The following is a 13728-nucleotide window of genomic DNA, read 5'->3' as shown; positions in this document are numbered from 1 at the left end:
TGAGGGTATGCAAAACGCATAAGGGAGCAATTAGTTTTCTGAAAAACGCTCTTACGTTGTTTAAATGGGTAATTAATTGCCTAAAAGAGACGTAGCCTAAGGAGCCCCTTACGTCACCTAAGTGGCAGATTGATTGCTTGAAAGGATCCTTTTACGCAATCTAAGTAGACAATTAGTTGTTTAAAAGAGTGCTCTTATGTTGCCTAAGGGCAAAGTAGAAAATTAATTGCATGAAAGGGCGCTCTTTCATTATCCAGGGACAGTGATGGAGCCACTCATGGGCCAAGGGAGCTATGGGCCCTTGAAATTTTTGAAATTTTTAAAGGATATATAGGTAATTTTTCTTAAAACATAAAAAATTATCATTAGATCCCTACATATTTAAAAAATTTATCAATTCATTCTTATTTCAAAATTATTTAATTAAATCATCATTGTATTTTATAATTTCAAATTATTTAATTCATTTATCACAAATTTTTTTATTATTTAGTCCCTCATCTTCTATATTATTTTTCAATCAAAAAAATTTACTTCTCATTTTTAAAATTTCAAGTTCAAGTCTCCACTTAAATTTTTTCTTAGATTATTCACTCATTATTTAATTTATTTTTGTATACTATTTTTATTATTAAATGATAATTTTTTTTATTTATCTCACTTAGTTATTAATTTATTTATATGATTAAAATTATACGAAAATAATTTTTAATAAATTCAAATATTTTTTTAAAAAAATTTAATAATAAATCATGTATTAAAATATTATATTATTTTAATTAATTTTTTTACAGATTTGCATGTTATAGCCATAACAGAAAAAAAATTTTCTACCGTAAATATCATTAAAACTCAAATTTATAGTGATGAATCATAAATAATTAATTGATAATTTATATTGAAAGATGTATTTGCAAATATTGATAATAATATTATCAAATATTGATAATAATATTATTAAAAATATATTTTAATGAATGAAAAATAGATGAGAATAACTATCATTTAATTATAATAGTTTATTCACTTTTTCATAAAAATTTATTTTCTGAATAGATATTTATTTTATACTTTCTTTATTCTATATTTTTTATCTATTTTGATTTTTAATAATGTTAAAAAGGATAATTTATTTTATTAACTTTTTAATTATAATATCTTAAAAATATTAAATTTTATTAAATATTGAGAAATATTTTGAATACTTATTTAAAAAAATAATAATTAATGATATGTTGATTTGAAAATAATATAAAATTAAATAAGATTATAATAGTTAATTATATGTTACTATAATGAAAGAAAATGAATAATAATTTTGGAATAATAATAAAAAAATTAATAAAATAATAAAATAGGAGACACTTAAATTGAATCTCCTGAACTGAATTTTTGCATATCACGGGATGCTCTTACGTTATCTACATGGGCAAAGAATTGTCTGATACTCTTACATCACTTAGGGTATACTTACGTCAACTAAATAGACAAAGAATTGCTTAAGCAGACGCTCTTACATCGCCTAAATGATCAAAGATTTACTTGAGAGGACATTTTTATGTCACCTAGACGACGATCTTACATTATCTAAGTGAACAAAAAGTTATTTGAGAAGACACTTTTACATCAACGGTGCTCTTATAGCACATGTAAAAACGCCTAAATAGGCAAAGAATTACTTAAGAGAGTACTTTTATATCACTTAAAGCGCTATTATGTCGACTAAATGGATAAATATTTAATTTTTTATTAATATTAAATATTTTATATAATACAAAATATAAATCTCTGTTAATTTGTGAGAAATTAATTTTTACTTTGATTTAATAAAATAACCATAAAAATCATAGTAATTAATGGTCCAATTTTAAAAAGTTAAGCACTTACTTGATGATTTTATCTAAATATTTTAATTTTGACAGTTTAATATAAAATTTAAAAATTTTAATTTAAAATTAGAATTAAGAGAGTACTCTTAATAATATAATACTATATATGATGGCTTTTTTTATTATTAAATGTAAGTTTCAATTGACATATAGTTAAACGATAATTGACATTAAAAAATAAAATATTTAAATATTTCAGTGTTTTTATTTAAACCTTTTAATTTTAATAATTTAATTTAAAATTAAATTACAACTGTAAAAAGTATAGTTTTATATATGTATATAGAACTCATTTTATATGTAAACAAATCTTTTCCAAATATAAATATTAATTAAAATTATTTTAATTAATTAAAATATATTTTAAATCCGTCTAGCTCATTCTTCATTTGCTATCTCGATCTCTTAGATTTATTTTCAAATAAAATCGATTTAAATTACCTTTTTTTTTTATCAACGGGAGGAAAATACATAAACATTTAGATTTTTAATGTTAATTATCTTTCACATTTAATAATAAAAAAAATCACATACAGTGTCAGGTCATCAAAAGTATTAAATAAAATTATCAAAATTAGAACTCAAAATAAAATCCTCCATTTTGAATTTTTAATAATAATTCCCCTAATTAAAATAAAGTAACTACCTAAATTAAAGGACAGTGCAATTAAACTCCCTCCTCATATTTCTACTTTCCTTCTTTAAAATCTAGGACGATTATTTTTATCCCTACATCTTACCTCAAACATGAAAATCTAACTCAATAATCCAACAAATATTCAATAACTCCAACCAAAAAAAAGTAAAGTTTTTAATTTTTTTAAAAAATGTTTTTTAAAAACATTTATAAAATATGGAAACATAATTGTTACTTTTATAAAATTTTAAAAATTAAATAATAATTTATTTAAAAGCATAATATAATTTATCATTTAAAAATTTCACTTCTTCTTCTCTTTTAATTCATTTTTAAAAAAATTTTTTCCGTGCTCACAAACTTAATTTAGTCTGATTCAATCAGATAACAAATGTATCTGAATAAATCTAAGATACTTTTAAAATACTCTGTCCCATTTTTTTTTTAAAAAAATGTCCTTCCCCCCTTTCCCTTTCCCTTTCCCTTTCCCATCCCCCTCCCCCTCCCCCTCCCCCTCCCCCTCCCCATTTTCAGGATTTTTCAACCTCACCACCTCGATTAGATCGCACTTATCTTTTTTCTTTTTACCAGACATAATATAAATTCATTGAATTGGGAATAGATATAAGGCTCAGAGTTTAACTATAAAACTTCACATACAAAATACACAACTACCGACTGCTAACAAAACCTGAGTCGCCTTGGTTGTTTGGAAGATGCTGAAATTGCCATGAAAGCACATAAAAAGGAGCAACTGATATACGTGGTTTGAAGTTCATAGAACTTGCATAGAGCAATCTTCTTCATAAAAGAACATCACCATAAAATCAAAAGTCACTGACAAGAGAAAGAGAGAGGAGCATATCAAATAAGCTAGCAGTTGAGGGAGGAGGAAGAAGGGATCATCGATGACTCACTTGTGTCTTATGAGTGACAAACTTCGGCCAATCTAATGAGATACCATACTCTTCCAAGAATTGCTATCACACTGATTTTATCCTAGATTTGCAAATCCATGACCCAACAACACCAAAATCTAGTTCTTGTGCCTAACAACCACAATAAGCAAGGAGGCTGCACATGCATCCACAAGAATAGAGGAAAGCACAATAACAACACCAATAGAAATGAAAAACAAAAACAAAACCCTCACTAAGGAAGTACGGATTGCCAACAAAACACAACAAAATAAAAACCTATTCATATCCCCAACCTGGTGGTGGGAAGGGAATCCACAACTGAGTCGGGGGAAGGAGGCCGACAGAAATGGCGGCAGAAGATGATGTCTTGGAACCCTAAAAGAAAAAGATAAATGGAGATGAAAATCTCTCTTCACTATGAATTTGGGTCGACAAGGAGACGATGTTTTGTAGCTGAAGTTGAGAGAAATAACGGTTCTTAATTCTTAAAATTTTTAAATAGTTTTTAATTATTTAAAATATAAATTATTTAAATAGTTTTTTTCTTAAACGAAAATTAAAAATTTGAGAAATAAAATCTGAGAACTATCGATTTATACTAAACTTTTAAAATGCCAATATAACTGCAAAATTTACGAAACCTTTTCCCTCCTAATAAACAGGCATCTAACTGTAAATAACGGTAGAAAAAGAAAACTTCAAATCAATAAATTTTACCAGCAGAAGTAGACGAAACTAGCATATATTTCTCATAAAATGTAAAGTAAAATGACCTAATGTACATATCTATTCTTTTTCAGAGATGGGTTAAATGCATCAGACATCATTTCTGTATGTATGTAATGAGTGGGCACCTCAAATAATTTGTGTACAACTCCTGCCCAGGATCTGCGTCTTGTTATGAATCTTTTAAAGAATGGGCCTAAGAAATGAGAAAATTAATTAAGCCAAGCTACTCCGAATGAAGAAAAAAAAAAATAATGGGACTGAATAGAGCAGTCCAGAATGAGAAAGAATGGCGGAATCTGTTATCATCTTCTTTCATTATTCTACTTGTTTTGTTAGTTTCCTCCATTCAGCACTTTGTGCCTCTCTGCAGAAATACCCTATGCATTATTTGCGAGTCTTCAGCTTTTTCTTGAATCATCCTTGCTTCTTCACCTCAATGATGACCCCCTATGGCTGGATTGCCTGTGAGACTGCAACTCAGTCCAACATGGGGACTTCTTCGCCTCGTTTTTAGTGCTCAAATTGGCAAGCTTATTGTTCCAGTACTCTGTACACTGATGATTGGGGTCAAGAGCCTCAATAGCCTGAAAGAAATTTGATTGGAGACTAATTTAGAATGCAGACACCATAAAGAGCCAAAACCCAAAAAACCTCTGGTTTTGATATGATGCAAGTTCGAATGTATGTTTTATCAATGCAAATGCACATGTATGGCTGAAGCAGCCATCTCAAACAGATTATAATTGCAAAAGTGGATGAAACTCACATTTCAATATCTGTGTGCATGTCCATGTAGGGATGCGCATTTAGTTGGTTCGATTTTATAAACCAAAAACCAAATATTAGGAATTTATAGAAACCGAAATAGAGGAAAAACCGAATCAAATCGAACCACTCTGGTATGGTTCGATCCAGTTCGGTTAGTCAGATTTTTTCATGTGTTTTAATTTTAGACTTCATTTTTAGCACTCTAAAATTCAATTGAAGTGTTCTAACCTTGACTTTTTGCTAACAATAACCATTAAACAAGAAAAGAATAACAAACTCTAAATGAAAACTACAAAAATTTTCTTAGAAAAAAAAAAGAAGCTTCAAGTTTGTATACCCATTCATAATCATCCAAAAATAACTATTTGGTTCAATTCAGTGTTGCCGAAATTTTTTTGATAACCAAACCGAACCGAAATGACAAAAATTTTTAAATAAAAAATGAATTGAACCGAGAAGAAAATAAAACCAAACTAAAATTCAGAATTAATTCAGTTCGATCGGTTACTTCAGGTGAACTGAATATTGCTCACTCTACATTCATGCATATGAGTTGTCCATAGAGTCAATATTATACGCGAGATTCCGAAATACTGGAGACAGAAAAATTCATGGTTTTGCAAACTTTCATGCCCCCGCACACAGTTGCCATTCTTTGCGACAAAAGCAGTTGTTTTAGTCTTGATCTTAGAAGTAAACACTGCAGAGAACAGAGAGGAATTTACCTGAATAATGGGTGAAGAGAGAAACCCAAACATTTCAAGCCCATTAACACTTGTCAAAGGCTGCACAGGTGGCAGTCCACTTTCTCCTATTCTGTTCCGTCGCATAATTTCCTCATTCAGTTGTTGCAGCACCATTTCCCAGCACTTTTCTGCTGAAAAATTTGTAAATGTTTTGTTTGGGCATTCTTCTAAAGATACCTGAAGTTTGGGGCAATATTTTTGAAAGTCAGATGAGAATTACAATATCAACTATCTGGGCATTAATCTGTCTTTCCATGAATGAACAACATAAAAACATAATTCTAAGCTACAGTTCAAGATAAAACCAACTTAAATCTCATATTAGAACAGAAAATGACAAACAACCTCGTCTCAAATGGAAAACCAGGCTGATTGAGCTTGTTTTCAGTTTCATTAGCAAGGCTTCCTTCATTACCTTAACCACCCTTTGCTTAAACTACAGTCTGACTTTCTTAAGAAACAAGCACTATAATTGTGTGGTTGCTTCAATACAGCATAATATTGTGAAATGCAAGAATTACTATGCAAATAGTAGCATGTAAAAGTTGATTTTTGCATACTTTCAGGGGACAGAGTTATCCATTTAGTCATTAACATAGCCATTTTATTCAGTTGTTTATGCCAACTGATCTGACAATGATAAGAATTCCATACACCACACGCACAGTTGGAAAATCAAATGGGCCATCAGCAGTGCAGAAAATAAAACATGCAAGAAATTGTTTAAATTAGTAATTAGAACCCGAACTAAGATCAACAGAGCTCTAGATAGCTTTTTACAGCCTATAAAGTAGATCACACAGAATCATGGAATTATAGAGAAACCCACCTTAAAAAGAGGGCCGAGGAATCCAGCATCCACTACTTGTGAAATATAGCTACAAGTTTTTCTTGGATCAAGCACACTGAAGAACATAACTCTGCTTTTAAACCCTGTAAAATCAACCAAAAGAAAATCTATAATACATAAAAGAAACTAAGAAAGGCCAAGAGAACTTCATAACAATATATTCAAGCAAACATCAACCATCAATCATCAGTTTACCTTTTGGGAATATCGCATGCCTACTGCGCCAAAGCTTTCCAAACATGACACAACCAAAATTTAGAGGTTCAACAAAAAAACCCAAATTATTCACTGGATTGTTTTGGTTGGATATAGACGTATTAACATCTGAGATGTTAACTATTTTGGTTTTAGAGGAGCTTTCTGATGGCAGCATTGCACATGAATCCCCAACTGAAAGATCAACCCCAAATAACTTCTTGCTAAACATATTTGTTTCCACAGCTGAGACGACTTGTTTGTTGGAGATATCAGATGAAAGGAGAAACTCACTTCCATGATCACCCGACATAAAATCAAGATTTAAGTCGATGCAACTCTCTTGCTTCATCTTAGCTTCATTGTTAAAGACATTGTCATGGCTATCAGACTGGATTACTTCTGAAGAAACTTGACTATTTGAACAGCAAGAGATATTGGCACCCAATGTTTCTTCTGCTTTGGGCGAACAAGATGGACTTTCCCTCTGCTCAGAATAGGCAGTTTGAAATGACTTGCCCCTCTGATCCAGCTTACATACATGTTCAGCATTGTCACAATCAGAATCCAATTTAGCCTCCTTAGGTGCCCACACTTTTACAGCATCTATTCTTTCCTCCAATGCTTCAACTAATGTTTTTAATTCATCCATAGTGTAACGCAGAAGCACATATTTGTCATCTGCTTCACATGAACAAAAATGGTTTGCATGTTTAAGACATGCAAATTGTTCAGGGGAGCACTTGCAGCTGACAGCAGACAAATGCAAGTCATAGAAGCAAGTGAAACATTCTCTCTCACTACACAAATCAAACTCCTTTTCCATCTTTTGCAATTTTAGATGAGTTGGAAGATTCCGCAGTCTTTCCTCCTCCATTTTCACCCTGTTCTGTTAGAAATGAACAATTTAAATTGAAAAAAAAAACCTCATCAATAGCGCTCAACTAAAATTTTGACCCACAATGGTGCATCTGAGCATCTTTGGAGAAGGGAAGGAGAAAGAGAGAGAGAAAAGACTACCTTAACCGCTTGAGTAAGAAGCCCATCCTTCCCGCAGACCTTTTTCCACCTCAGATTTGCAGTAGTTTTTTGCCCAATAACTAGTTGCTCCCACAGGGCCTGGACTGCCTTCTGAGCAGATCCAAGTAATAGCTTGTCATGGGATATGGATGTCTTACGATGCTGCTTACTGTAGAGCTCAACTGCAAGTTGCCCATGTGCTAACCAATCAACAGGAGCTACATTCACCGCTTCTGCACAGTTAAAGCCACAATTAAAGCCAGAGTGGTATGCCCTAGGAAAGGTAAGAACAAACTCCCCAGAGCGTTGGACAACTCGGTACACTGGTACACCCTCAGCTTTTAAAACTGAAGGAGATAGTTGAGTTACCTGCCAAAAATGTGAGCGAAACCACTAATCAAATCCAAAATTCAAAAGCAATGTTTAGGTCAAAAGAAAATGAAAAGAGAATAGTTTCATAATTTGGGACTCCATGCAAAAGACAGGTGACAATTGATCAGCAGGATCATGAAGATGGACACATGACAGTTATTATGGCCATTTCAAAGAAAAACATCTTGAAATCAATTCCTTGTTAATCATGTTGCATGGCATTAGGACGCATCAACAACAAAATTTAATAATGTAAATTGATTGACCAGGATCATCTAAGAAACAAGATTATACACTACAGCATAATAAGATCTATCATCTATGCTTTATGAGGATAACAATGTCATTTGGCTGAGAGAAAAAACAAAATGCCAATGTTTGATGGGTATATAAATCTGCATAACTGCTAATAGAACAATCCGATTTCCCTTGTTTAACATTTCATCCTCTTCCCTATTCCCCTTCAACTAGAGCTCCTATACCAATAACTGACTAATGTTGGTGCTGAGACTGCAGAAACATTCAACAGCATGTCCTAGGAGACATGGAAACAAAGACATAAGAGGGTGCTAAAAATGGTTTTTAGGATCAGGAATTATGTTATATGATTGACTATAATATATTAAAGCACAGTCCAATGAACTGGAAAGTGTTCTCCCCCCAAGGGGTAAAAAAAAAAAACAGAAAAAAAAATGCAAGAAAAATTCAACATAAGAACTATAAGTTAAATAACTATTCGTTAGACCCAAGCCTAATAAAAATAATAAGAATCATCTTCTTACCAGTTCATGGAGTAAATCAGGCTGTTCCTCAAACAAATCAGGTAAATGCTTTCTCATTGCATCCTCCAAATTGGAAGCATGGCTTCCAGGTACCCCATACCATATCTTTGGATCACCCCAATGTAAATAATTCAGTGAATAAAGGTGGTGGTCCTCAACATGCTGTTACAAAACCAGTTGAAAAGGAAGATGGCATCAGTAAGCTAGTGGCTTTGCAATACGAGGAAATGAAGATCCTCCTGAAAATCTTATTTGAAGAGGGAATAGAACTATTACTGATATTTGTAATTAAAAAAAAAGAAAGAAACTCTATAATAATTCTAAAATAAAATTAGAAATTTTTATCTAATTCCCCAAATAAAAGTAACACAGGTTACTGCACTTCATTTCACAGTTCATGTAGGTGATGAAGTTAAAATTAGAACAAAATAAATATTCTTTGCATTTATCATTTTATTCTTGTAGTACTTTGAGATGGTAGATGGTAGTTCTGGCGACCTACCCAACAAAATGATGAGAAGCACATTCCAATATACAGCCATGGCACTAGAACTCCTGATATATCATTTGCTTCAAAACATAGCACTGAACCTTGCAGGCGTGGGAAGTTATTTAGATTCCAACCACATGCAACATATTGATCTGATTCTGATTCACCTTCAATTATCATGGATGAAGCCTTAGGAAACCCACTTCCAAATGCCCCTGTTTCCAAATCAGCTCCATAGTATACCTGCAATATAATAGGATAAGAACATGATATATGATGCGTAGACAAAAAAACACAATCATTAAAATGAAATAAGCATATCAAGCAAATTTTATCCCATACCTCAACCTCATCTGTTGGTTGCTCAACAATCCGCCAGTATTCACCCTCAATCTCCTCTACAGAAGGTTCTAATTTCTGGTGTTCAATACCACCATGTTTTACATCCTGCACTGAATCCTTCATTTGAAAGTAACATTCTTTGAAATAATCAGCATATTTCTGAAATTCTTCAAGTGTGAAGTCTGATCCTGATTGGAACCCAAATTTTTCATCAGTCTCAGAAGCAGCATTTGCTTCTGAACAAGAATTTGCATGCCTCCTGGTCAAGCTAAATTTTGAATGCCTTCTCCTTTTTCGCTTCCGGCTTCTAAACTTCTTTCTCATGGGCTCCCTGTTTTGAAGCAAGTCAACTTGCTGAATTCGTGTGGAAAATTTAGCACATTCCCATATATCTTTCTCCTTAAGAGGGCACGGTGGCCTCCATGTAGGTGGAGGGACAATTCGGCATATACCAAATGACTCTGCTTTTGCACGTATCTTTGATATGTAACCAAGTGTATCCTCAAATTCCTAAATGAATACAACATTGCATATGTAATAAACGGAAACAAAAATAAAGGAGGGGAGGGGGGAAGATGGAAAGTACAGCACTACCAGCAAATATAACAAATCAACATTAAATTTCTGCCATTTGACAAAAGAAATACCTCAATAGTAGGATAAAAAACTGGTGCTTCATCAATGATAGGTCTGCAAGCTTCAACTGGATCCCATCTGGCTGTTACCTGAAATGTATTAATAATAATCATATTAGCGTTAGGAATTAAAACATATATATGATGAGGAATTTAAATATCACAAAGAAACTCAAGCGCTGCTTGGCCTTGACACTTGGTTTGGCCATATGCAGAGTTGCAGACTAAAGCTGACAGGGCCATAAGGGCCCACAACTGGCCAATTGAGATATGTCAGTATTGTGTAAAATTTGGGCGACCCAAGATAACGCGAAAATATTTCTCCAAAAATTTTGGCCATTCATGAAACTAACTCATTGTTTCATATATCATTATGTTGGATGCATTTGACTCAAAATCCAAATACCATGGAAGATCAATTTCAACATTTTTTAATTTAATCACACATAATGCTCTAACAATGTCAATTTATAAAGTACTGAAAGGGTTAAAAAAAACTCATAGAGCCACAGGCAAGTGGCAATCCTCTAAAATTAGTAAGCTGTTCTTCACAGAAGATAAATGCACAGCCAGTGACACAACAAGGAAAACTATATTAACATAATTTACCTTCCGATTTCTTGGACTCCCTGAACCCTCAAGAGTGTTGTCATTTTTTAAGGAATGCTTCAAAGAATTATCCTGCAAAATACATCCTTTCTATCAGATAACCCACAATATGGAATGCAAGTTCATATACTTGACAATGACACTGTAATCACTCATTCCAATAATCAACATTAATTTTGTTTTACCAAATAGTTAAGAATAATAAATTTAAAAGAAAAGGCAACAGGCAGAAATTGCAGAAACTAATGCAGGTAATAACAATAAAGCCAATCGAAGGGAAATAAAGGAGGGGGTAGTTCTAATTGGCAATTAAAATCCATACAAATTTAGCAAGAATACCAACAACTCGGAAGATTGTGTATATGATCATGCAGTCTTCATCGTCCAGAATATAATCCCTAGTCTAGCTAATATCAAGTAATTTGCACATGTGTATTAGTTGTACTACAGCTATAGCTTAGGATTCATTATCAACGAGCTATGTTCAAGAGAAAACTACAAGTAATCTCAGGTAATTTAAACGAAGGATGCCAAATTGCATTCAACATCTAATAAGATTTGAATTTTGAACTTTCAAGTCAACTAAGCTTTACACCCAAAGAAATTGCAGTCCGCTAAATGGACTAGTTTATAAAGATCTAGAGCATGTTTTGTGTAGAAACATATCCCCATCATTACTACTTGATGAATAATTAATACATACTTTTGACCAACTATAGGCATACATCAATAGCACTAATCATTTGCTACAGTGCAGCCTCTTCAAGATAGTTGAAAGAATTATTAAAATGTTCAATCTAAAGCTTCACAAGTTGATACTGATCTATTCTGACCATAAGGTTAACAGGATTATTGAAGTAGATCAGTGGATTTGAAGTTATTTGCATCATATGAATCTGAATCATCTGATACATGACAAAATTCTCAGAAAATTTATTTTATTTAATAGTTACATACTTACATACTCTCCTCTATTCTATTCTTATCGCCATAAATGGAATATACCTCAGAAAGTAGTTGCATCATTATACTACCATATTCATGAAAACTCTGATCTTTCATCAACAAAAACTGGTCTATGGCTAATGCCATCATCTCCTTGAACCGTAAAGAGACAGGAACTTACCTTACTGAAAAAGAATACGAGGAGTTAAGATCTCAAGTTCTAATCTAATTGGTCCAGCATTAGTATTCCACAAATATGACATTGAATGCCAGCAGCCAATCTCAGTAGGGTCGGTGAACCTCAACTAACTACAAAGCTTACATATACAAAATCCTTACATCTAATCCAAATCATATCTAGTCCTAAAAGCCTTGTCCTATCTTGTACAATGAACTCCTAATTCTACTTCTAAATCAACCAATGGTAAAGTTGCAACTTCTGTCCCTGAAAAAGAACTAGGGATGACGAATATGAAACTAAACATCGAATTATCATAAACCAGATTAGCAAAAAATACACAATTCAGACTGCAAATTTTATAACGAACACAGATTATAGAAGATATCATACCATAGAATTGAGATTAAAACTAAATGAAGAATACAAGTAGAGAGAAATAGAGAGGGAGAGAACCAAAGAAACCTCATTGATATGGGATTGTGAAGCTGAAGCTGAAGGTGAAGCCGATTTTAACTCTTCCATTGTCTGGTGATGATAAGAAAGAAAGAAAGAAAAAAAAAAAAAATTGAAAAAACCCTGCAAAAACACAACAACCCCTGACCTACCCAAATTTAGAAAGCAATATACCCAGAATCAAAAAGAAAGAACTTTTATTTCCTGAAACCTAACCCCTCAAAAATCCCACCTTTATCCTAAATAGAAAAGAAAACGGGGGATAAAATTTTCTCCTTCCTCCTCGAAAGGAATTTGTTTCCCTATATCCTAATGAATGACATCACATATAAACAAAATGGGTAAACAAATTTTATTCTGATATCTATCTATCCACCCCCAAATTCATACTTGCAACTTCCATAACCTTATTCCATGAGTCAAAAATATCAAATTAAAAATGGGTTTTTTTTTTTTAAATTGACTTGTTTTCACCCAATTAAAGATGTAAAAAATAAATAAAAAAAGAGAATTTTTTAATTGATGTGGGAAAAAAAAAAAACAATAAGGACAAACAGAAAGTGAAATTCAGGAATAGATTTGAGAGAAAGACATGAACGAAATAATAATTAAATAATAAAGAGTACCTTGCTTCTGTTGGTGGGCTAGGAAGGATGGATTGAAGACTGAAAGAAGGGTCTTGGATCACTTTGACCAACTCTTTTTATTATATTATTTATAATATAGGGTAAGTTAGATTTGATTGAATAATTAATTTTTTTTTAAGTAAATATATGAGAGAGGAATTTAATTTAAGAAAAGGTTAAAAAAAAAAAAAAAACACCCGGTAAAAGAAAAGGACTTGGAATTGTAATAAAAATTTTTAAAAAAACAAAGAAAAGAAAAAGAGTCTCGGTAGTTGGTTGGATCTAACCGATAGAGAAAAAGTCGTTTATTAGGGGTGTACGTCCAGTGAAATTCTCCATCTCGTGTTCTTCAAAAAAAAAAATTAAAAAAGCAAAAAGAAAATCTCCATCTAAGCAATATTATGTTTTAATAGTAATTATTATAAAAAAGTTGGCTAATATATATTCACTTTTTAATATTAATTTTTAAATATTACTATTTTAATTTAATTAAAACATTAAATATTTATTTAAAAATTATTGTAAGAGACTCTTGCTTG

The 13728-nt window shown here is 32.0% G+C and overlaps 1 protein-coding gene and 1 long non-coding RNA gene across 2 annotated transcripts; both read right to left on the bottom strand.

Moving 5' to 3' along the window:
- Positions 1–3296: 3296 nt before the first annotated feature.
- Positions 3297–3962, bottom strand: LOC122722142. The gene is made up of 2 exons (XR_006349054.1): positions 3740–3962; positions 3297–3525 (listed from the first exon to the last, which is right to left on the bottom strand). It is a non-coding gene; the product is annotated as an uncharacterized LOC122722142 (long non-coding RNA).
- Positions 3963–4172: 210 nt separating this feature from the next.
- On the bottom strand, positions 4173–13142 carry LOC110603778 (lysine-specific demethylase JMJ18-like). Its single transcript, XM_021741683.2, is given in 12 exon segments — positions 4173–4665; positions 4667–4759; positions 5669–5866; positions 6519–6622; positions 6735–7623; positions 7755–8123; positions 8909–9070; positions 9411–9641; positions 9741–10250; positions 10388–10465; positions 10985–11056; positions 12573–13142. Coding segments are annotated over 12 exon segments (2823 nt in total). The 5' UTR covers positions 12633–13142; the 3' UTR covers positions 4173–4608.
- Between the last annotated feature and the right edge of the window lie 586 nt (positions 13143–13728).

The sequence above is a fragment of the Manihot esculenta genome, chromosome 16 (genome assembly GCF_001659605.2).
Source record: "Manihot esculenta cultivar AM560-2 chromosome 16, M.esculenta_v8, whole genome shotgun sequence".
Classification (NCBI taxonomy): Eukaryota; Viridiplantae; Streptophyta; class Magnoliopsida; order Malpighiales; family Euphorbiaceae; genus Manihot; species Manihot esculenta.
This window is presented reverse-complemented; position numbering and strand designations above follow the sequence as displayed.